The 23,369-nt window shown below is 44.0% G+C and overlaps 2 protein-coding genes across 2 annotated transcripts in view; one reads left to right on the top strand and one right to left on the bottom strand.

Moving 5' to 3' along the window:
- PLXNB3 (plexin B3) overlaps positions 1–12,036 on the top strand; it is a 56,138-nt gene extending 44,102 nt beyond the window's left edge. The window contains exons 18-35 of the mRNA XM_069748322.1: positions 839–995; positions 1,118–1,348; positions 3,021–3,182; positions 3,279–3,427; positions 3,550–3,650; positions 3,781–3,998; positions 4,095–4,273; positions 4,360–4,426; positions 4,868–5,174; positions 6,335–6,438; positions 6,513–6,600; positions 6,677–6,843; positions 6,920–7,080; positions 9,327–9,474; positions 9,938–10,002; positions 10,414–10,489; positions 10,606–10,680; positions 11,075–12,036. Of these exons, the coding sequence (XP_069604423.1) occupies positions 839–995; positions 1,118–1,348; positions 3,021–3,182; positions 3,279–3,427; positions 3,550–3,650; positions 3,781–3,998; positions 4,095–4,273; positions 4,360–4,426; positions 4,868–5,174; positions 6,335–6,438; positions 6,513–6,600; positions 6,677–6,843; positions 6,920–7,080; positions 9,327–9,474; positions 9,938–10,002; positions 10,414–10,489; positions 10,606–10,680; positions 11,075–11,179 (2,560 nt within the window). The 3' untranslated portion in view covers positions 11,180–12,036. The remainder of the gene's footprint in view (positions 1–838; positions 996–1,117; positions 1,349–3,020; positions 3,183–3,278; positions 3,428–3,549; positions 3,651–3,780; positions 3,999–4,094; positions 4,274–4,359; positions 4,427–4,867; positions 5,175–6,334; positions 6,439–6,512; positions 6,601–6,676; positions 6,844–6,919; positions 7,081–9,326; positions 9,475–9,937; positions 10,003–10,413; positions 10,490–10,605; positions 10,681–11,074) is intronic.
- Positions 12,037–14,936: 2,900 nt separating this feature from the next.
- On the bottom strand, positions 14,937–23,101 carry LOC138666315 (protocadherin-8-like). The gene is made up of 4 exons (XM_069754541.1): positions 20,765–23,101; positions 17,736–17,800; positions 17,234–17,349; positions 14,937–15,313 (listed from the first exon to the last, which is right to left on the bottom strand). The coding sequence occupies exons 1-4, from the start codon at positions 23,099–23,101 to the stop codon at positions 14,937–14,939; spliced, it is 2,895 nt and encodes a 964-aa protein (XP_069610642.1).
- Positions 23,102–23,369: the final 268 nt, after the last annotated feature.

The raw sequence follows: 23,369 nt of genomic DNA on the forward strand, positions 1-23,369 counted from the left end.
CAAAAGCCATTGTGAGCTACTGCAGAACAGCTTGTATGCAAAACTCTTCTGATCGGTGGGCTGCCGGCTGTTGGATCCCCACCCATCTGCGATTGATACTGCAAATAGGTCAGCAATACCACATGTCGCTTTTATATTGATGATCTATCCTTTGGATAAGCTACCAATATTCAATATTCCTTTGGAAACCCCACAGTGGGTGGACTTTGTTCTTTCTGCAGCCTAGCCCTAAAGATGTCCATATACTTTAGAGCATAATTGGTGAAACCCTCAGCTTTCAGCAGGCCGGCTTATCTTCTGAGTGCTGGGGACTGCTGTCCGTCCCCCCAGATGGATGATGTTGGGAGATAGATGGATAAGGCATGTTGAATTTTAACATGCCCAATCATTTGTTCTCAGGGAAGATAAGCCATCAGCAGAGGTGTCTGACAGCAACCAATTCTGCTCTCCTTATTGCAAATACAGAAGAGTATTAGTAATAGTCAGGAGGAAAGGACGATCGGCCAACTACTATCGAGGGCTTATGGGCAACTTACACTGCAGTACCAAGTGCTGCCAGACTTGTAGGGATGTCGCTGTACTTGGATGAACAATGAAATGACTGTAGAATTAGTGGTCTGGGGGATCACACCCCAATACTTAGGATAGGTCATCAATAATTCCCTTTAAAGAGTTGTGGCTGCTGCTGACCCATTGTCAGGGGTCTCCCAGGACATGTACATGGCCGGCTTGTGCTCTCGCTATCTGTCCTCAGGACCTCCTCATCAGACATGGAAGTGAGCGGCATCAGAACGTGTGAGGCTTCCATCTCATGGATGTCCCATTGTTTCTTCCACAGAGGAGGACGGACAGTTGTGGTGACGGGTGTAAACCTGGATGTCGTGCAGACGCCACAAATGTGCGCTTTGGTGAGGTCGCCGGTGGAGGAGCCTCAGTCGGGAGAGGGGAGAAGGAGGAGGCGAAAGAGGGAATTTATTCTTGGTCCTGTCCATGAGGTGAGGCCGTTCCCAATCAGCCTGCTACTTTTTCTTGTAATATTTTGTGGTCGTTTAGCTCCGTTTTTTGTTTTTATTTTTAATCATTTTTTGCCCTTTTTTGCTTCACATTCCATGATCAGATTAGTGAACCGTGTCTCCAAAACTCCACATTCATGGAGTGCACCTCACCGTCTGTCCCCGACAACTCCGTCCTTGTGGATATATTATTTGTACTAGACAATGTCAGGATTCCATACAGCAGCCTCGGGAAGAACTTCACCTACCAGAAGAACCCAGTCCTGAAGCCCCTGAACCGTGACAACCCCGGCAAACCATATAGCCTGAAACCCGGGAACGTGCTGGATATAGAGGTAACAATGCAAAGTAGTCAGCTCGTAGCACTCGAGAGCATTTGTGGTGTCCCCAACCTCTGTGAGGGCTCTCTCCTGGTGTCCCAAGCCTGGGGGGGCTCTATCACAGTGTTTCCGGCCTCTGTGGAGGCTCTCTCATGGTGTCTCCGGCCTCTGTGGAGGCTCTCTTGCGGTGTCTCCAGCCTCTGAGGGGGTTCTCTCATGGTGTCTCCAGCCTCTGAGGGGGTTCTCTCATGGTGTCTCCGGCCTCTGTGGGGGTTCTCTCATGGTGTCTCCGGCCTCTGTGGAGGCTCTCTCGCGGTGTCTCCAGCCTCTGAGGGGGTTCTCTCATGGTGTCTCCAGCCTCTGAGGGGGTTCTCTCATGGTGTCTCCGGCCTCTGTGGAGGCTCTCTCGCGGTGTCTCCAGCCTCTGAGGGGGTTCTCTCATGGTGTCTCCGGCCTCTGAGGGGGTTCTCTCATGGTGTCTCCAGCCTCTGAGGAGGCTCTCTCGCAGCGTCCCCGGCCTCGGGCGGCTTTCTGCTGGTGTCCCTGGCCTCGGGCGACTTTCTGCCGGTGTCCCTGGCCTCGGGCGGCTTTCTACCGGTGTCCCTGGCCTCGGGCGGCTTTCTGCTGGTGTCCCCGGCCTCGGGCGGCTTTCTGCCGGTGTCCCTTGCCTCGGGGCGGCTTTCTGCCGGTGTCCCTGGCCTCGGGCGGCTTTCTGCTGGTGTCCCCGGCCTCGGGCGGCTTTCTGCCAGTGTCCCTTGCCTCAGGGCGGCTTTCTGCCGGTGTCCCTGGCCTCGGGTGGCTTTCTGCCGGTGTATAGAAAAAAGAAGAAAGTAGTTCCAGCTTCAATAAAATCTTGAAAAACTTTAATCCAATAAATTAAAATGAAGAAAGAACTCCTAGGATAACACCATAGCACATGCGAGGTAACCAACGCGTTTCGACCGACGCAGCGGTCTTTGTCACAGCTGTGACAAAGACCGCTGCGTCGGTCGAAACGCGTTGCTTACCTCGTATGTGCTATGGTGTTATCCCAGGAGTTCTTTCTTCATTTTAATTTATTGGATTAAAGTTTTTCAAGATTTTATTGAAGCTGGAACTACTTTCTTCTTTTTTCTATGGATCTTTACCACGTCTCGTCGGGACGAAGTTCCGGGCTTCTCACATGATCGGTGAGCTGGCTTCCTTTGTGTTTTCTGCCGGTGTACCTGGCCTCGGGCGGCTTTCTGCCGGTGTCCCTGGCCTCGGGCGGCTTTCTTCCGGTGTCCCTGGCCTTGGATGGCTTTCTGCCAGTGTCCCTGGCCTCGGGCGGCTTTCTGCCGGTGTTCCTGGCCTCGGGCGGCTTTCTGCCGGTGTCCCCGGCCTCGGGCGACTTTCTGCCGGTGTCCCTGGCCTCGGGCGGCTTTCTGCTGGTGTCCCTGGCCTCGGGCGGCTTTCTGCCAGTGTCCCTGGCCTCGGGCGGCTTTCTGCCAGTGTCCCTGGCCTCGGGCGGCTTTCTGCCGGTGTCCCTGGCCTCGGGCGGCTTTCTGCCAGTGTCCCCGGCCTCGGGCGACTTTCTGCCGGTGTCCCCGACCACAGACGGCTCTCCCGTAAGCTGTAATCTGAACTCGCAGAATGTAAAGTGCAGCCTGAGGATAAATTCAAAATGTTGCGTATACCCATTAGATTGCTGCATTCTGTGGTTTTGCAGGGCGAGGGCCTAGATTCAGGCATCAGCAAACAAGAAGTTCGGGCAATGATTGGAAATGGTATTTGTACCGTGAAGACCCTCACTCACAACCACTTGTACTGCGAGCCGCCTCTTACTGCTCCGCCGCCGCTCGACTCCACTTCTTCTCTCCCGGAGTTTGTGGTTAGTATTCCTGAATTTTTGCCTCGTCTCCTGTGTATATGTAACGCTGCCAACAACAACCTCATACCTTTTTTTTAATATCATTTTTGAACTAAGGTGCACATGGGAAATCTCCAGTTCAACCTCGGCCAGGTGAAATATGACGAGGATGGGCAGTCGAGTTTCCCTAAAGAAGCAAAAATTGGAATAGGAGTCGGAGCTGCTCTGCTGATCCCCATTGTGCTAATCATCATCTTTATGTACAGGTACGATCACAAATATCACTACTCCTCATAAATTGTGGTAAAAGCTGCCGTCCCAGTGAATGTTGGCACATGTGAGGCGAGATTTACACTGGGGATCTGTAACTCGTGTGCGTTTGTTACAGGAGACAGAGTAAGAAGGCGAAGAGGGATTATGAGAAGGTCCTGGTACAACTGGAGAACCTGGAGACCAGTGTGGGAGACCAGTGCCGGAAGGAGTTTACTGGTATTGTCCTGATTAGCGCAGAGCAGACTGTGCACATCCGGCCACGGTTACACCTCTTTTCCTACTAGACACGTGCACACTCGGCTAAGCAGATCATGCACATGGGTGTTCTTATTTATTCCACTTTCAGATCTGATGACCGAAATGATGGATCTCACTAGCGACATCGAAGGCTCGGGCATTCCCTTTCTTGACTATACGACATACACTGAAAAGATATTCTTCCCCGGGGACACCGTCTCGCCCGTTCGGAAGCGCTTGGACGTCCCAGAGAGCAGGCGAGCCACGGTGGAGCAAGGCCTTACCCAGCTCTCCAACCTGCTCAACAACAAGCTTTTCCTGACCAAGGTACGAGCGGCCCCTGTGAGGTTTTTAAGACACAAGTTGACATCTTATGAATTTATACTGAGACCCCAACCTCATGTTCAATCTGTCGTGCCCCAGCTGATCGAGACACTGGATGCCCAAGTGACGCTCTCGCAGCGAGACCGCTGTCATGCCGCCTCGCTGCTCACGGTGGCTCTGCACGGTAAACTGGAGTATCTGACGGATGTGATGAAGACCCTTCTGTGTAACCTGATAGACCAGTGCGTGGCCAAGAATCCCAAACTTCTGCTCCGCAGGTACATGCTGGACTGTGCAGAGTGTAGATCTTACCGGTAGATCCCAAACCATGGTGTCCTCAACATCTTCTTCTCTCTGTTATCAGGACAGAGACCATAGTGGAGAAACTGCTGACCAACTGGATGTCCATCTGCCTGCACTCCTTCCTTCGGGTGAGTAATGTGACTTATCCGTTGCGATGCAGAGACCCCGGCACGTTCTTTCTTCTCATCGTCCTAATCTATGTTGGGAATCCCTTTTTGCCGTCATCATCCAATGCTTCAGTCCTCAGCTCCTCTTCTCTATTGGTGGCGTAATGCAGCAGAGCCACTGTCAAGTCAAAGAGGGAGAAGAGGAGCTGAGGAAGCCAAGCATACCGACCTGCCAACCCTCGGAATAAAACCCAAATTTCGGCAAAATGGAAAAATAAAAAGGGTTTTGAACCCCTTTAAGACAGTTTTGCCACCTCTTATATGCAGCCCCAGGGATGCATGTTCTGGAGGAAGCAATGATACTGGTGTCCCAAAAATGGTCGATCACAGAGGGGCAGGTGTAGTATCTCGTTCTTATGGGGAACCCCACCTGGTCAATGTCTTCTTTTCCTCTCCGGGCAGGAGGCGGCAGCAGAGCCTTTGTACAAGTTGTACCGCGCTATCATGTATCAGGTGGATAAGGGCCCCGTGGACGCGGTGACGGGTAAAGCTAAGCGCACTCTGAATGACGGGCGGCTCCTGAGGGAGGACATCGAGTGCCGGCCGATGACGCTAACCGTCATAGTGAAGAATGGGGCAGAGGTGCAGCAGGTTCCTGTCAAAGTGCTGGACACCGACACCATCACACAGGTTAAAAGGAAGATCTTGAGCCATATTTACAAAGGAATGCCATTCTCCCAGCGGCCTCCTGTCCATACGCTTGACCTGGGTAAGACCTAAACTGATATATCTACAATGATACCTTGTATTCTATATTTTCAGAATGACCACTGGGGCTTTTTTAGGCTCTAATTGTTTCAGGAAACAACACATGTACATTAGCCACAATGATCAGACTCTGATCATGGTAGTGAAGCATATAATGCGCGTGTGCCGCAGTCATTTTGAAGGGAAGAGGAGCAGGTCAGATGTGACATCGATTGTGATTCATGGACCCTGTGTTATCAGCTGTGTAGAGAGGTGTCACCTGTCATTGTAATCTTGCCTCTGATGATAAGGAGCCTGATGAAAACTCTTCCTGAAATAACAGGAAGTAGAACGTTAAAAGAAAAAAAAGTCACAGGATTACTATTTTTTTTTTTTTTTATATAAAAATCGTAATATATACCGTAATTTTTTTTCTACATATGCAAAACACCAAATCCTGATATAAACACCAGATCATATTCTGACGACACATTCCTTTAAGTCCACGTTTACCTACATACCAGCCTCTACTTGCTGTTGGATGTCTTGGCATATTTTATTCCCAAACCATCACAACTCCTCGTTAAATACCCTAATAGGTAATTATGGGTTTATAGAAGGGGCCTATGTTCAGGACCCTCCTCTACTAGCTAGCACACAGAGCATCTGTCTCTCTGGAGGACCCGGCTGGATGATAATAATGGAAGCTGTGTAATACTTCATTTGGCCTCTGGAGGTGCTGCAGGAAAATGAAGTTCTTGCTTCCAGATTAAAGTTGATTGCTGAGGGTTTAAAGAGGCTGATAAACTTTTTAAAAGCTGCTGGATTGTTTCCCCACACACTAAACCTACCGGCGCCCCCTCTCTATACACAGGCACACAGAGTTTGGAGAGTGCATAGTTCCAAAATATTGAGACAAGAATAAGCCATTTTTAGGCGACTTATCTCTCATGAGTACAAAGGATGTGGCATGTTGAAATGTTAACATGTCTGATCTTTTTTTATTTACCTGTTGGACGGGGGAGTCAAAAAGACCCCTACACAAGATCGGCAGGTCCCACTGAAATCAGTGCTTCCAGCTGTCTTGTGGTGGCCTCTTTAATCATATGGGTGTCCTATTGTGTAATGTGGGGGGTCCCTGCAATGAGTACGCAGGCTGTGTAATGTCCGATGTCTCCACAGAGTGGCGCTCTGGTCAGGCGGGCCATTTGACTCTGTCGGACGAGGACTTGACGTCATTAGCGCAGGGTGTTTGGAAGAGGCTGAACACGTTGAACCATTATAAGGTACGGGGTCTAGTGCGATATTTGTGGGACCCCCAGATTTTAGGACAGGTTTCACCATTCACTTCTTGTAACAGGTCCCGGATGCCGCAACCGTGACTCTAATCCCCCGGCTACATAATGACCAGTGTGAGACGCTGAGCTGCAACTACATGGGCGGAGAGAGTGAGTACTTGGGTCAGATTTGTCATGTGTGCCCAGTGCCACGTCCGCCCCCCATCACGTATCTCACTTCTATCAGAGACCCCAATGCTCGAGGATGGTGACGATGGTGGCATCAGAATATGGCACCTGGTGAAGTCCGTGGAGGAGCCTGAGGTGTGTAAGCAGCGCCGCAGCAGCCTGCGGGAGAGAGAGCGCGCCAAAGCCATCCCCGAGATCTACCTGACGCGCCTGCTGTATATGAAGGTGAGGAGGGTCACCCGCAGATATGGAGGGTCATGGTCAGCGCCCGCCGAGGCTCACCCATCCCTACCCCTCACAGGGCACGCTGCAGAAGTTTGTGGATGACACTTTCCAGGCCATGTTGGGAGTGAACCGCCCTGTCCCCATTGCCATTAAATACTACTTTGATTTCCTGGATGAAATGGCTGAGAAACATGGAATCGCAGATAAGGAAACGGTCCACATCTGGAAGACTCACAGGTGGGTGCAGGTCAGGAGACCCAAGTCCATCGAGTGTGACCTATAAACTGACTTGTTGGTCCAGAGGAAGGCAAAAAGCCCATTAGTCCGACACTGATATCTCCATGTTAGCGGAAAAATAAATTCCTGATTCCGAATACGGCGCTCAGACTAGTTCTCTGGGTCAACGTCCCTTAACGTGTAATATTATATGTATCAAGAAAGGCATCTAGGCCCTCCTTGTACTTGTTTAGTAAGTCAACCGTTACAGCATCACGTGGCAGATAGTTTCATATTCTCACTGCTTGTACAGTAAATAATCCATAGTCTCACTGCTAGTACAGTACATAAATTAGTCTTGCCTTTAGTATAGTAAAGAATCCATAGTCTCACTATTTGGCAGTATATAATCTATAGTCTCACTGCTTGTACTGAAAATAATCCATAGTCTCACTGTTTGTACAGTATATACTTTATAGTCTCGCATCTTGTACAGTAAAGAATCCGTAGTCTCTCTGCTCGTACAATAAAGAATCCATAGTCTCACTGCTTGTACAGTAAAGAATCCATAGTCTCACTGCTCGTACAGGAAAGAATCCATAGTCTCACTGCTTGTACAGTAAAGAATCCATAGTCTCACTGCTCGTACAGGAAATAATCCAGTCTCACTGCTTGTACAGTAAATAATCTGTAGTCTCACTACTCGTACAGTAGAGAATCCAGTCTCACTGCTCGTACAGTAAAGAATCCATAGTCTCACTGCTCGTACAGTAGAGAATCCATAGTCTCACTGCTCATACAGTAAATCCATAATCTCACTGCTCGTACAGTAAAGAATCCATAGTCTCACTGCTCGTACAGTAAAGAAACCATAGTCTCATTGCTCGTACAGTAAAGAATCCATAGTCTCACTGCTCGTACAGGAAATAATCCAGTCTCACTGCTTGTACAGTAAATAATCTGTAGTCTCACTACTCGTACAGTAGAGAATCCAGTCTCACTGCTCGTACAGTAAAGAATCCATAGTCTCACTGCTCGTACAGTAGAGAATCCATAGTCTCACTGCTCATACAGTAAATCCATAATCTCACTGCTCGTACAGTAAAGAATCCATAGTCTCACTGCTCGTACAGTAAAGAAACCATAGTCTCATTGCTCGTACAGTAAAGAATCCAGTCTCACTGCTTGTACAGTAGAGAATCCATAGTCTCACTGCTTGTACAGTAAAGAATCCATAGTCTCACCGCTCGCACAGTAAATAATCCATAGTCTCACTGCTCGTACAGCAAAAAATGCACAGTCTCACTGCTCATACAGTAAATAATCCATAATCTCACTGCTTGTACAGTAAAGAATCGCCATCCGTGTTTATGATTGAACCTACTTTCTTCTATACGTAGAGGATGACCTAATGTCTATGTTGCTGTCCCAGGTGTAAAAATAAATTCATAAAAGTATTACTCCATAATAGAAAAAATATCAAACAAATATAAGCAAATGCTAAATATTTTATTAGAAGATACAAGTAACATAATAAGAGTTGATAAAATAAGACCGCAATGAAAAATAGGGAGAAGGCTGAGGAGGGACACAATACAGTCAGTAGAAAGGGAAGAAAGGACGATACAAAAGGTGGCCACTAGATGGCAGAGGACTACCAAAATATAGAAATGTTCATATATATACACCCACGGGATTAGTGCAATGTAATATTCATGTATAGATTCTTTAGAACAAGTCCCAACAGAGGACGTGTGTACACCATGCATGGGGTTAGACATACTAGCAGCTAATAGAATGTGCGCGTGTCACCGCATCAGCCTCCTCCTCACACCCTGATGCCCGTTTTGACCTACCTTCAGCTGAAGTTGAAAAAAGCTGTAAGTGTAGGCTGCAGCCAGCCGGACCCTTCGCCAATTTAATATTAATCTCCTCCGCAAAGGACAGGACATCAATATTGTTTTTTCCTGGTTTTTAAGATCCCGCTAGAAGATCTTGAAAAACCGTGAGAAATTGATGCAGAAAGTATATTGGAAAATTGTATAACTTTTCATTATTGCACGAAAAGCTTTATTTGCTGAATGTGCAATAAGCTGTGCTCCAATTCCCAAGCTCCTGCTGCAATCAGGCCTCAATAGCACACTGCTGCCACCAGGGGGAGCACGGTGTATACAGATTTATTGCACTGTGTTATTATTGGGGGGATCAATTTATAAAATGTCATAACAATGACGGTGAGGCTCATGTGTCTCTCTGCTTGGCCTCAGCCTGATGCAGAGGTTCTGGGTGCTCATCCTGAAGAACCCTCAGATGGTCTTCGATATCGAGGTGTCGGAGAATGTGGATTCCATTCTGTCAGTCATTGCTCAGACCTTCATCGACTCGTGTACCATCTCCGAGCACAAAGTGGGCAGAGTGAGTATATATTGTGTGTGGTGTGTATATATATATATATATATATATATATATATATATATATATATATATATATATATATATATATATATATATATATATATATATATATATATATATATATAATTATCTGTACAAAGAATCCATAGTCTCACTGCTCGTACAGTAAAGAATCCGCGGTCTCACTGCTCGTACAGTAAAGAATCCATAGTCTCACTGCTCGTACAGTAAAGAATCCATAGTCTGTACAGTGAAAGTTCCATAGTTTTACATATATGGTTGTGTGTGTATTATATATATATATATATATATATATATATATATATATATATATATATAATTTCATTATTTTCATTATATATATATATATATATATATATATATATATATATATATATATATATATATATATATATATAATGTGTTTTCTGCCTGGATTGATTATGTCTTTGTTTCGTTATAGGACTCGCCCGTTAATAAATTACTATACGCTCGTGAAATCCCACGATACAAGCAGCTGGTGGAGAAGTGAGTACACCTTCTCCTTGCAGAAGACTAGGGGATGGTCAGTTGCCCCTTGTGTCACTCTCTTTACCTGAATTCTTAGGGTCTCAGTGGTGGGGGGACGGTTGCACTATATAGTGACCTTTCTTACAGCACCCTACATAATGTAACGGAGGGGAATTCACGGTTTACCGTAGTACATTGGATTATTAGGGAATGAAAGATTGGACATGTTGAGTTTGAACATGCCTGGCCCTTATAGATAAGATTCTGCTCCAGTTGCCTGGCAGCCGCTTATTTCTATACAGAATACATGTATACTTTGATGAAGCCTGTTGGGGGGGGGGGGGCGGCGGTCAGTCGGACCACCCATGAATGTGTACGGCCCCCATCATACCTACGACAGGTGATTTTTCTGTATTCTTCCTCATACAGGTACTACGCCGACATCGCAGATTCTACCCCGGCTAGTTACCAGGAGATGAACTCCTCTCTCACAGAGCTGTCGGGGGTGAGTGAGTTATGGGGTCTGCGCACATTGACCCCAGGATATAGATCTGCAGCTGTCAGATTCCGGGCAGTATAATGTATATGTGTATGACACCTGCCATTTCTGCTTCCGCTCAGATTCACGCCGATGACCTGAACTCCATAGTGGCGCTGCAGGAGCTGTACAACTACATCAATAAGTACTATGATCCGGTGAGTGGAGCTGTCACCGTCACAAGAAACAGATCCGACACGTTGGATCTCAGGACGGTTTATGTTCCTAGAGATAAGCGTCAGTAGTTGCATCTGGCAGCCGCTTATCTCTGTGTGAAGATTACGGCCTTGCTCACCTTTTGGAGCCAAGTTTCGTTTTCTTAAATGCAGATATTTTTCAGCTAAAAATTATTTTTTGTTTTGAGTTCCATTAAAAATGTTGCGCTGTTTTTCACTTCTATTACCTCTTGGTGGATGCAGAATGAGTTAACTGAGGGTCCATCAGCGAGCTCACTGTGACAGAGACTTGGTAGCTTTTTTCTGTCTTTTTACAGAGGACATTTATCACTCCCGCTAACCTTTTTTTTTTTATTTTATTTTATTTTACAAACAGATCAGCCAGGCCTTGGAGGAAGATCCCAGCGGGCAGAAGATGCAGCTGGCGTATCGCTTACAACAGATCTCTGCTCTGGTGGAAAACAAAGTGACAGATCTATAATAGATTTGGGGGTCCCGTGACTTTTTCTCACATCCCATAGTAATGACTTGTGGGAAGAAACCTGGTGGTCTCCTACTAGGACTTTGCTGCACGTTTCCATCCGATTCGGGAACTCTCGTGTCACTGGACGGCACCCGCAGACTCTTCAGAACAAATGACATTTGACATTTTTTAGCACTTTCTTTCCACAATCCAGGTGAAATGACGAGTTCCACCGTATCGATTGGCGCTATCGAGAATCCTTTCCTCCTTCATCACCAGCCATGCAGTGCACTGCCTACCTCAGTGGAGCTGTACAAGTGCCTTCCTTCTGGTTCTTCCTGTGGTTTTTCGGGGGTCCACCTACGTCTTAGAAGGGGGGCAGTATGCCGCCCTGGCCTTATTCCCTTCCACTGTATAATAAGGAATTAATAAGTAATACACTGTGTGGATGTATATTATAATTATATGGCAGGGAAGAGGTATTGCTTATAGCAAACGATGGGATTTCCGATTGTTTGCCATGGGCCATAATACACATGCACCACTTTAATTTGTGTCCCTCAATATACAATATGTATGCGCTTTATGAGGACTGGCCCTGGTGTTAGAGAAAAGAACCATGTATACAAGGCATTGTGTGCTCTGTTACATGGTGGCCATATTGTATCGCCAGGCGGTGCCTGTGAGGGGTGTGACCGTTACGTTTGGTGGTGGTACCCTAGGGGACAGTCTCATCACCGCGCTCTGTCTGTCTCCAGAGAGCGTTATATCGCTTTTGTTTGTTTCTAACTTATGCAAAGCCTGTACATAGTTATAACGATATTTATTGTTCTTTTTATGCAGATTGTTTTGCAAATAAAATGATTTTTTAGAAAGAGATTTGTCCCGAGTTTTTACTTAATTTTTACCCTATAATGCAACCAGTGTGCCCTGACAGCCTATAAAGGGTTATTCCCATCTTCATAGATAGACCTTGTCAAAACAAGCACTTTTTTCAATTTACTGTATATTAACATTTGCAGCCGTTATTGAGATATTAACATTTTCTTTTAGTTACAGCTCGTTGCCCAAGAGACCGACCGCCGCTGATGTCTAGCTTGTAATCACTGTGCTGAAGCTGGCTGGATTAGGAGGTGGCGACGCGCGCCAGCAATCCTGGGCAGATCAAAACAGCGTGTACAAGCTCAATAGAAAAGAGCTTGTAAACACTGAACATGTTCCGCTGTCTAGCAGCGGTGGTCGGTCTCCAAGGCAACAAGCGGTAAAGCAAATAAAAATGTTAATATCTCGAGAACGGCTGAACATTTTGATGAGCCGTAAATTGAAAAATTGCTTGTATTTATACTCTCTCTGACAATATACATCTATGAAAATGGAAATAACCGTTTAATATAAGCTGCGGATCTAAAAATCTCACACCTCGGGTCCATTTCCACTGTGGATTTTTCTGAACAGTGTAGATGAGGTGCGGTAAAATCTAATTTACTGTAATATGCTGCAGTTTTTCCTATTAGCAAATCCAGATGCAAAATCCTCAGTATCTGTCCGCTGTGAGCATGGCTTTAAGGGAGTGTGTCTACAAAAAAAGGCTTTTGAGTTTTTACCATTGTTTTGCTTCTTTGTTTTCATGTCATTATTTTTAATAAAAATATAAAATTACGGTAGTAGTCTTGCAATTTTCACACTGGCCACTAGGGCTTTTTAGGGCCTACTTCCTCTCCTTTCAGAGGCAGGATTACCCAAGTTCCACCAATCACATCAGACCCTGCTTTCCCCTCCTATCACAATGACCTTTGCACACGCTCATTAGATGCTTCAATACAAAAGATAGGATCAGGTCAAGTTCATTGCTGCAAATGTACATGTGCATTTGCTGAGACAAAAGGGAATGAATCTTAAAAAATAAAAAGTGGCTGGTGTGAAAATAACATTTATACTTTTTTTAATTTTAGTAAAGCCTGTGATATAGAGAAAAAAAATATTGCCAACACTTTTTGAAAAATAAATGTAACACAAAAACATGGGCATTTTCTGATGACACATTCCCTTTAAGAGTTTACCTCCTTCCACTTTTGTCTTTCCCATCCCTGTTTGATCTGTGATTCATTAATGTGTATATCTCTTTAATTTGGGAGGTTGTATTATTTGGACTCCACCTATTTCCTTTAGGGAGTGGCGTAGTGAGGGTCCACCTCTGCACCAGCGGGTTAGTGCGTCTCCTGAAATTGGCAATTTCTCACCTGATGATTCCATGAAGATAAGTTATGTGTCTGACATGTTAACTGGAATTTAAATTTTAACTGGAATTTACATTTTAACTGGAATTTAAATTTTAACTGGAATTTACATTTTAACTGGAATTTACATTTTAACTGGAATTTAAATTTCAACTGCCAGATAATTCTCTCCCGCTGAGATCTGTTGATGAAGAGTCAGGACCCATCAGATCAGGCGAGATAAATCTGCAGTTGTCTGACTTAAATCTAATGTGCATGGGGGTTTTAAAGGTTCCTAAATGAGACTGGGGTGCTTCATAAAAAAAAAAAATGGAGGGTGGGGGGATCCTGTGACCACTGCAGCCAATCAGTGTTTGTTCCAGCTTGGACACAATCTCAAGGACACATGCAGCTGTCATATGAAACATACACCATAATCCCGGTTGAAGCAGAAATAGGGGAGTGGTGCAGGGCTGGTAGTGTTTTATTGTTGTTTTTTTGCTTTTTTAATCTTTGAAGGACCCTGGGTTAATTGTGAAAGATTTTCGAAGTAGCGGACTTAAGATATGTCATGGGACCGATAGACTTTTTTTCCCCTTATTTTCGTTGACAACTTTTTTTTCTATTTTTATTTTACTTTTTTTAGCAGTATTGGAAAACAAATGTAAGCAATATTCTAATGGTGGCCATACCGGTTGTAACACGGTTATCGTGAAAACAGATACAAAATTGCTTAAAGGGATAATTTTATTGCTGAAATTAGTGGTATATATGTTTAAGTCCCTGAATAACAAGAAAAACGATACCTCTTCTGTAGTAATCGGATGTGCCAGAGCCGAGATATCAAGCTTTGAAGTCACAAGCAAATTACCTGGAAAAGCACTCGACACTTTTCGACACACTCGTCCACTGACACGCCCCCAAGGCACTGCCACGCTAATTTGCATGTGACTTCAAAGCTTGATATCTCAGCACTGGCACATCCGATTACTACAAAAGAGGTATCGTTTTTATCGTTATACAAGAGCCTGTAAAGCCGTAGCACTAGTTTGTGTTAAAATCCTCACCACAGTAGTATTCTAGCAAAAATATGTGGATGGATGATAATATATCGATGGAAAAACCCTTACACGATTTCATATATAAGGACAAATATGGGACTGGGACTTTTACGGCGAACTCTCTACTTTGTCCCTTTAGTCACAGAGAAGTGTACGATTAAGCATGTAAATAAATATTTATTGAAAAACGTAATATACAAGGGCAAAGTCCTATTTACATTATAGCGAAAGAAAAACTTAAAATAAAAAATGTATATACTAAAAAATGACTCATCACAGAACTTAAAGGAACATTACGGGCGGATAGAGCCTGGTGCGGGATTGACGGACAGGTGTGTGATACCTAATTTTATAAGTTACAGTTAGGGTATCCCTATGTCAAGGGTCACTAGAGAAAACGCTGCGTCGTTTTGCCCCTTTAATTTTGCAGATGAGTGATCAGAGTTGATGCGTTTCGTGCCTCGCTACCTTAGGCGTCGGCGCTGCTCACCGCTATGGTTAGAAGGCCGTGGCGACTCTGCTTGAACAAGTCTGTGCTGATATTTCAGGATTGTAACTTGGTTCTCGCTGCCCCCTGGAAAGTTTGGGTGGTGATAAAGTTGCGCTTCGGTACATCAGATCTCGCTCGTACTCTCTGGGCGGTGCTGGGCGGTGGACGTGGTAATAGGAGTCCTTCACGTTGTAATGGTGGGGCTGCCCCTGGTAGGCTCGTGGATTATAGGTGCTGTAGTAAGGGGCCGCCATGGTGTAAGACATGCCGTACTCCTTCTGATACTGGATTGTATAGTGCCCGTTGTATAGAGATCTGTTGCTGCAGTGAATGATCTGATTTTCAGCACCGTTGCTTTCCATGGACTCCTCTGTACACAGAGACCCTGGAAAATAAGATATATTTACTTTTTCAACTTAGTATTTGTAATGGTAAATATCGTTTAGACAATGAAAAAAAAAATATTTTCAGAAAGTAGATTCCCTGTGGACAATCCCTTTTATTTTGCAAGTCCTCTGGCAGCGACACTGTCAGTAAGAGGGACGAAGCCTGTGGCTAATACACCCAGCGCTATTAATAATTGTTCAAGAACCTCCATTGATTTTAGTCCTCCAGAACAAGTCCCACCTACATCCATGCTTGTCAATACTCTGTTATGGTTAATAGCGGGGAGTCCAAAATACACTGTGTGCAGAATTATTAGGCAAGTTGTATTTTGATCACATGATGCTTTTTATATATGTTGTCCTACTCCAAGCTGTTCAGGCTTGAGAGACAACTACCAATTAAGTAAATCATCTCTGTGATGAGGAGGGGTGTTGTCTAATGACATCAAAACCCTATATAATGTGTGCTTAATTATTAGGCAACTTCCTTTCCTTTGGCAAAATGGGTCAGAAGAGAGATTTGACGGGCTCTGAAAAGTCCAAAATTGTGAGATGTCTTGCAGAGGGATGCAGCAGTCTTGAAATTGCCAAACTTTTGAAGCGTGATCACGGAACAATCAAGCGTTTCATGGCAAATAGCCAACTGGGTCGCAAGAAGCATCTTGGGCAAAAAAGGCGCAAAATAACTGCCCATGAATTGAGGAAAATCAAGCGTGAAGCTGCCAAGATGTCATTTGCCATCAGTATTGCCATATTTCAGAGCTGCAATGTTACTGGAGTAACAAAAAGCACAAGGTGTGCGATACTCAGGGACATGGCCAAGGTAAGGAAGGCTGAAAAACGACCAATGTTGTACAAGAAACATAAGATAAAACATCAAGACTGGGCCAAGAAATATCTTAAGACTGACTTTTCAAAGGTTTTATGGACTGAAGAAATGAGAGTGATTCTTGATGGACCAGATGGATGTGCCAGAGGCTGGATCAGTAAAGGGCAGAGAGCTCCACTCCGACTCAGATGCCAGCAATGTGGTGGTGGGGTACTGGTATGGGCTGGTATCATCAAAGATGAACTTGTGGGACCTTTTTCGGGTTGAGGACGGAGTGAAGCTCAACTCCCAGATCTACTGCCAGTTTATTGAAGACAACGTCTTCAAGCAGTGGTAGAGGAAGAAGTCGGTATCGTTCAAGAAAAGCATGATTTTCATGCAGGACAATGCTCCATCACATGCCTCCAACAACTCCACAGCGTGGCTGGCCAGTAAAGGTCTCAAAGAAGAAAAAATAATGACATGGCCCCCTTGTTCACCTGATCTGAACCCCACAGAGAACCTGTGGTCCCTCATAAAACGTGAGATCTACAGGGAGGGAAAACAGTACACCTCTCGGAACAGTGTCTGGAGGCTGTGGTGGCTGCTGCACGCAATGTTGATCGTAAACAGGTCAAGCAACTGACAGAATCTATGGATGGAGGCTGCTGAGTGTCATAAAGAAAGGGGGCTATAGTGGTCACTAATTTTGGGGGGTTTTGCATTTGCATATCAGAAATGTTTATTTCTAAATTTTGTGCAGTTATATTGGTTTACCTGGTGAAAATAAACAAGTGAGATGGGAATATATTTGGTTTTTATTAAGTTGCCTAATAATTCTGCACAATAATAGTTACCTGCACAAACAGATACCCTCCTAAGAGCCAAATCTAAAAAAAACCCAGGCAAGGGAGGCGCTGTTTCTAGTAACAAACAATATGGAAATAATATAAAGGTTTCTAAACATCTCTTATAAGAGCGGTTTACAGTATGTAATATATATATATATATATATATATATATATATATATATATATATATATATATATATATATATATATTGTTATGCATTAAAAGAGTGTGACAGGTGAAAGAAATGCTGGTGTCCTACCATTGTGTTCCTGGCTGGGCAGTCCACTTCCCTTCCTAACATCTTCCCCGCTGGTGTCAGAGGAGCTGTCATTGAAGTCACTGTCGCCTTTCTTTCCGGCGTCTGACTGTGAGTTCCTACAAGATCATGGTGACAGCTGGTGAGCTGAGCGTTTTGCCACATAGGGCTTGTTCACACATACAGTTTTTTTTTCTTCCATAAAAATGCAGCGTATGACTATTTTAGCTAAATAAATGGGATTTGAGAAATCTCGTTCACACGGTGCATTTTTTGAGCAACAAAAACACAATGTATGGAGTGTTTCTCCTGTCAACACTCTTAGGTTTTCAAGCGGGGAAAAAATGCTGCAAAAAAAAAAAAAAAAGCACCGTGTGAACACATAACCATATACCTATGTACAGTGATACATACTCACTGCAGAAATACTCGCATCAGTCCCAGGATCTCTCCAAGGAACTCACACAGTAAGAAGTACAATAATGAAAAAAAAACCTGGGACTACCTCACACCCTCCGACAGTCTGTCCTGCGGCCAATCAGAAGGGCACGACGGAGCCGAAACGGAACTCTGCAAAATAAATAACAAATATTAAAGTGCGAACATAAACTAACTTTATAGTGTGACGGCCCCCCCTAGATTACTACTAATATAAACTAACTTTATAGTGTGACGGCCCCCCTAGATTACTACTAATATAAACTAACTTTATAGTGTGACGGCCCCCTTAGATTACTACTAATATAAACTAACTTTATAGTGTGACGGCCCCCTTAGATTACTACTAATATAAACTAACTTTATAGTGTGACGGCCCCCCCCAGATTGCTACTAATATAAACTAACTTTATAGTGTGACGGCCCCCCCTAGATTACTACTAATATAAACTAACTTTATAGTGTGACGGCCCCCCCTAGATTACTACTAATATAAACTAACTTTATAGTGTGACGGCCCCCTTAGATTACTAGTAATATAAACTAACTTTATAGTGTGACGGCCCCCCCCAGATTGCTACTAATATAAACTAACTTTATAGTGTGACGCCCCCCCCTAGATTACTACTAATATAAACTAACTTTATAGTGTGACGGCCCCCCCTAGATTACTACTAATATAAACTAACTTTATAGTGTTACAGCGCCCTTAGATTACTACTAATATAAACTAACTTTATAGTGTGACGCCCCCCCCCCTAGATTACTACTAATATAAACTAACTTTATAGTGTGACGGCCCCCCCTAGATTACTACTAATATAAACTAACTTTATAGTGTGACGGCCCCCCCTAGATTACTACTAATATAAACTAACTTTATAGTGTGACGGCCCCCCCTAGATTACTACTAATATAAACTAACTTTATAGTGTGATGGCCCCCTTAGATTACTACTAATATAAACTAACTTTATAGTGTGACGGCCCCCCCCCAGATTGCTACTAATATAAACTAACTTTATAGTGTGACGGCCCCCTTAGATTACTACTAATATAAACTAACTTTATAGTGTGACGGCCCCCCCCCAGATTGCTACTAATATAAACTAACTTTATAGTGTGACGCCCCCCCCCCTAGATTACTACTAATATAAACTAACTTTATAGTGTGACGCCCCCCCTAGATTACTACTAATATAAACTAACTTTATAGTGTGACGGCCCCCCCCAGATTGCTACTAATATAAACTAACTTTATAGTGTGACGCCCCCCCCCCCCTAGATTACTACTAATATAAACTAACTTTATAGTGTGACGCCCCCCTAGATTACTACTAATATAAACTAACTTTATAGTGTGACGGCCCCCCTAGATTACTACTAATATAAACTAACTTTATAGTGTGACGCCCCCCTAGATTACTACTAATATAAACTAACTTTATAGTGTGACGCCCCCCCAGATTGCTACTAATATAAACTAACTTTATAGTGTGACGCCCCCCCCCTAGATTACTACTAATATAAACTAACTTTATAGTGTGACGCCCCCCTAGATTACTACTAATATAAACTAACTTTATAGTGTGACGCCCCCCCTAGATTACTACTAATATAAACTAACTTTATAGTGTGACGGCCCCCCTAGATTACTACTAATATAAAATAACTTTATAGTGTGACGGCCCCCTAGATTACTACTAATATAAACTAACTTTATAGTGTGACGCCCCCCCTAGATTACTACTAATATAAACTAACTTTATAGTGTGACGCCCCCCCGTAGATTACTACTAATATAAACTAACTTTATAGTGTGACGGCCCCCCTAGATTACTACTAATATAAACTAACTTTATAGTGTGACGCCCCCCCTAGATTACTACTAATATAAACTAACTTTATAGTGTGACGCCCCCCTAGATTACTACTAATATAAACTAACTTTATAGTGTTACAGCGCCCACACGTTTAGTTTTAAAAACTAAAAACACCCTGAAATTTTTTTGAATTGGCCCCAAACACCAAAATTGAAATGGTTTTAAAATTTTGTTTAGAAATCTATTCTGTCTATAACTCCAATGTAGACCTCTGCATCACCATGGCAACAGACTACAAAATTATCTGTGTAGTCTGATCCTACAGTTACCTTCTGCCATCCATCCTTTAACTCTTGCTATCGTTTTGAATGTTTGTTATGATAAAGTTGGGGCAGATGTAAGATGGTATGACTGCAGCATGACCCTATTTTTGTTTATATTGTTTTACATGTTGCCATGGAGTCACATAATTCTTTAAAGGGACACTGTCACCTGAATTTGGAGGGAACAATCTTCAGCCATGGAGGCGGGGTTTTTGGGTTTTTGATTCACCCTTTCCTTACCCGCTGGCTGCATGCTGGCTGCAATATTGGATTGAAGTTCATTCTCTGTCCTCCGTAGTACATGCCTGCGCAAGGCAATCTTGCCTTGCGCAGGCGTGTACTATGGAGGACAGAGAATGAACTTCAATCCAATATTGCAGCCAGTGGGTAAGGAAAGGGTGAATCAAAAACCCCGCCTCCATGGCTGAAGATTGTTCCCTCCAAATTCAGGTGATAGTGTCCCTTTAAGAGAGCTGTAGACAAACAAAATAGGAACCTTAAAGTTGTTGTCCAGGCTTGGAATTTAAGTCTGTATGTGGCTGCAGACTTCTAAATCCGCAATCAGGATTCTCCAGTGCCGCCGCCAGGAGCAGTTGCATAACCACAAGTATTCATACATGTGGTCACATGCCAACTAGACGTGCACTTCCTCACTCAATAAAAGTGAATTAAGCAAGACTGGACACGTCTAGTTGGATTGTGGCTGGAAGCATGCAAATTGCATACGTGACCGTCTGCTCCAGTCACAAGGAAGATCCTGACAGTGTGTAATATGCCCACTTTGTAGATTCACAAATCTGCAGTCACTGAGTGACTGCAGACTTTAACCCAAAGAATGGACAACACTTTTAAAGAAACAGTGACCCAATTGTAAAAAGTATGAAAAGCATGTTTGTTAGGAGACCATTTACTATGTGACTGCAATAGAAAGCGAGATAAAATATTACTTACCGTTGAAGCGGAGTGGAGTTCTCCACATTGCTCTCGGGTGGAGGACACGCTGAGGTTCTCCGTCTCTGTACTGAGGGACAGCTGGCAGGAGTCAGGAGAAGAAGAAGCACATTCTTTAGCATAGGTAGTGATGGTGAGTAGTTGTTCTTTGGTTTCTACAATGCCCCCGTCAGATCTTTGCTTAGATCGATCAGATCTTCGTTTGCAAGAACAGGCCACAAACAAAATTGCAACCAGGAGTAAAGTGCAACCTCCTGATAACACTGCAATAAAGATTATGGACAGGTCTAGTTGATGCTGTTCCTCCAGAGATGACTCCATGATGACTATGTCCATGTTTGATGGAGAAACATCGGTGAGAAGGAATCTAATGGTTGCATTGGAGGACAAGGATGGTCTACCATTGTCAAATACAGCCACCACTATGCTTAGGCCCTTATCCTGTACTGGGTTGATTCTTCTATGTAAGTAGACCTCCCCAGTGTCTCTATTCATGGTAAATAGCTTATGTTTATCCTGCTGGAGAGTGTATGATAATTGAGAGTTCACCCCATCATCTGCATCAGTGGCTTTCATCTGAAATACTAAGTAATTTTGAGGTGCTTTAATTGGCAGCAGTATCTCCGCTGCTCCATGGTCCAGTAGAGGGAAGGTTATCATCGGATGGTTATCGTTTTGATCAATTATCTTAATTTTCATTTGATTGTGGGTCGAATGCTTGGGAATGCCATGGTCATAGGCCTCAATATAAAGGTTGAGTTCCTTAAGTTTCTCATAGTCTAATGACCGTACAGCCCGTACTACCCCTGAGTCAACGTCAATGACCACAAAAGTAGACAAAGACTGTCCCATTATCTTCGTATCCACCAGTCTGTAAGATACTTTGCCATTGTGGCCAACATCAAGGTCTTTAGCGGATACTGTGGTGATATAAGCTCCTGGGGCATTATTTTCTGGAATGGACACTTCATACATTGGTTTAGTGAAGAAAGGGGCATTGTCATTCTCATCGATCAACCTGATGGTATACTTCTTGATAGTCTTCAAAGAAGGGACGCCCATATCTTCAAGCACCAGTGTGAGGTTGTATTCAGCTATGGTCTCCCGGTCTAGAAGTGAGGTGGTAACTATCATGAAGCTTTCCTCATTGACTTGCTGCAGCTTAAAGTGATCTTGTCCGTAAAGGGTTATGTGGACTTTGCCATTCAGTCCCGAATCTCTGTCTGAGATGCTGATCAATGCAATTAAACTCTCTTTAGCAGTTGTCTCATTGACATAAGCCACACCATGGCTGAAGAAAGTCAAGGGAGTGAAAGTAATAGCCGGTGCATTATCATTGACGTCTATAACGTTCACAGTAACTTTACAAAATGCTGTTAATGGGATAGGTCCAAGGTCCTGGGCCTGGACATCAAATTCATAGAAATGCTTAGTTTCAAAGTCGACTTCACCTTCCAAAATGACACTACCTGATTTTGGATCAATTTTAAAGAGTTCACGTACCTCTTGAGACACTTGTGCAGTGAAACCATACACAATATCTCCATTGGCTCCTTCGTCTGGGTCAATAGCACTTAAATCGGCTATAAGATGACCTACGGGAGTGTTCTCCAGCAAAACTACACTGACCGAGGTTTCCAGGAAGGTTGGACTGTTGTCATTGTAGTCCAAGACACGGACAATCACAGTTGTACTGCCAGAAAGCGAAGGGCTTCCTCCATCACTAGCCTCCAGCTCAAGCCTGTATAAAGAATGCCTTTCTCTATCAAGTTCCTTCATCAGAATTAAGTCTGCATATTTAAGGCCGTCTGCCCTGATCTGTACATCAAGGCCAAAGTGGCTGTTACCAGAGATTAGGTAGTCCTGAATAGAATTTAGACCTATATCTTCATCCACCGCCATCTGCAGTGGGATCCTGGTACCCACTGTAGCTGCTTCTGAAACATCCACATGCATTTCAGGACTGGGAAAATGGGGGTTATTATCATTAATGTCTCTCACCTCTACTTTCACCGTAATCAGCTTGTATGTGTCCTTCGAAAAACTGAAGAGGTCCAGAGTAAGAACACAATTTGGGGACCTTCTGCAGATCTGCTCCCGGTCTATTCTTTCTTGGATGCTTAGCTGTCCATCTCTCTCGCGGACATGGATAAAGGAGCTGTTAAGCTGCTTCATGAGACGGAAATTAGCGGCATGACCTCCAGTGGAGTTGAATATGGGATGATGTTGTAGAACAGCAATAACCGTTCCTGGAGCTTCTTCTTCATAAGTGTAGAAATGTAAGGTCTCGCCAAGGCATAGCGTTAAGTAGAGGCCCAGTAGTAATACTGGGGTCATTATCGAAGCAGTCATCATGTTCAGTCTCTGGACTTTAGATATAAATCTTGATGTTTGTCCTGAAAAGTGCAGCATCCAAGAAGCTAAGTCAGTTGTGAGAGATGGCCCAGAGGACTTCTTCTAAGGAGGAATGAGAGTGACTGCAGATCTGATCCTCCTACCTCTTCAATTAGGAGCTCACCACTATGCAAATTTGTCTCACATCTCAATCTGCCAATCTGTGTGTCTCCAAGACAAATGGTCATTGAGGTGGACAAATGAAGTTGCC

This window comes from Ranitomeya imitator, chromosome 2 (assembly GCF_032444005.1).
Source record: "Ranitomeya imitator isolate aRanImi1 chromosome 2, aRanImi1.pri, whole genome shotgun sequence".
In the NCBI taxonomy this organism is placed as follows: Eukaryota; Metazoa; Chordata; class Amphibia; order Anura; family Dendrobatidae; genus Ranitomeya; species Ranitomeya imitator.

Coding starts and splice junctions, on each gene's coding strand:
- LOC138666315 (XM_069754541.1), bottom strand. CDS start 23,101: ATGACCCCAGTATTACTACTGGGCCTCTACTTAACGCTATGCCTTGGC. Junction 17,801..20,764: donor AACTCCACTCCGCTTCAACG/GTAAGTAATATT, acceptor TTTATTTTGCAG/AGTTCCGTTTCGGCTCCGTC. Junction 17,350..17,735: donor AGACTGTCGGAGGGTGTGAG/GTAGTCCCAGGT, acceptor ATGATCTTGTAG/GAACTCACAGTCAGACGCCG.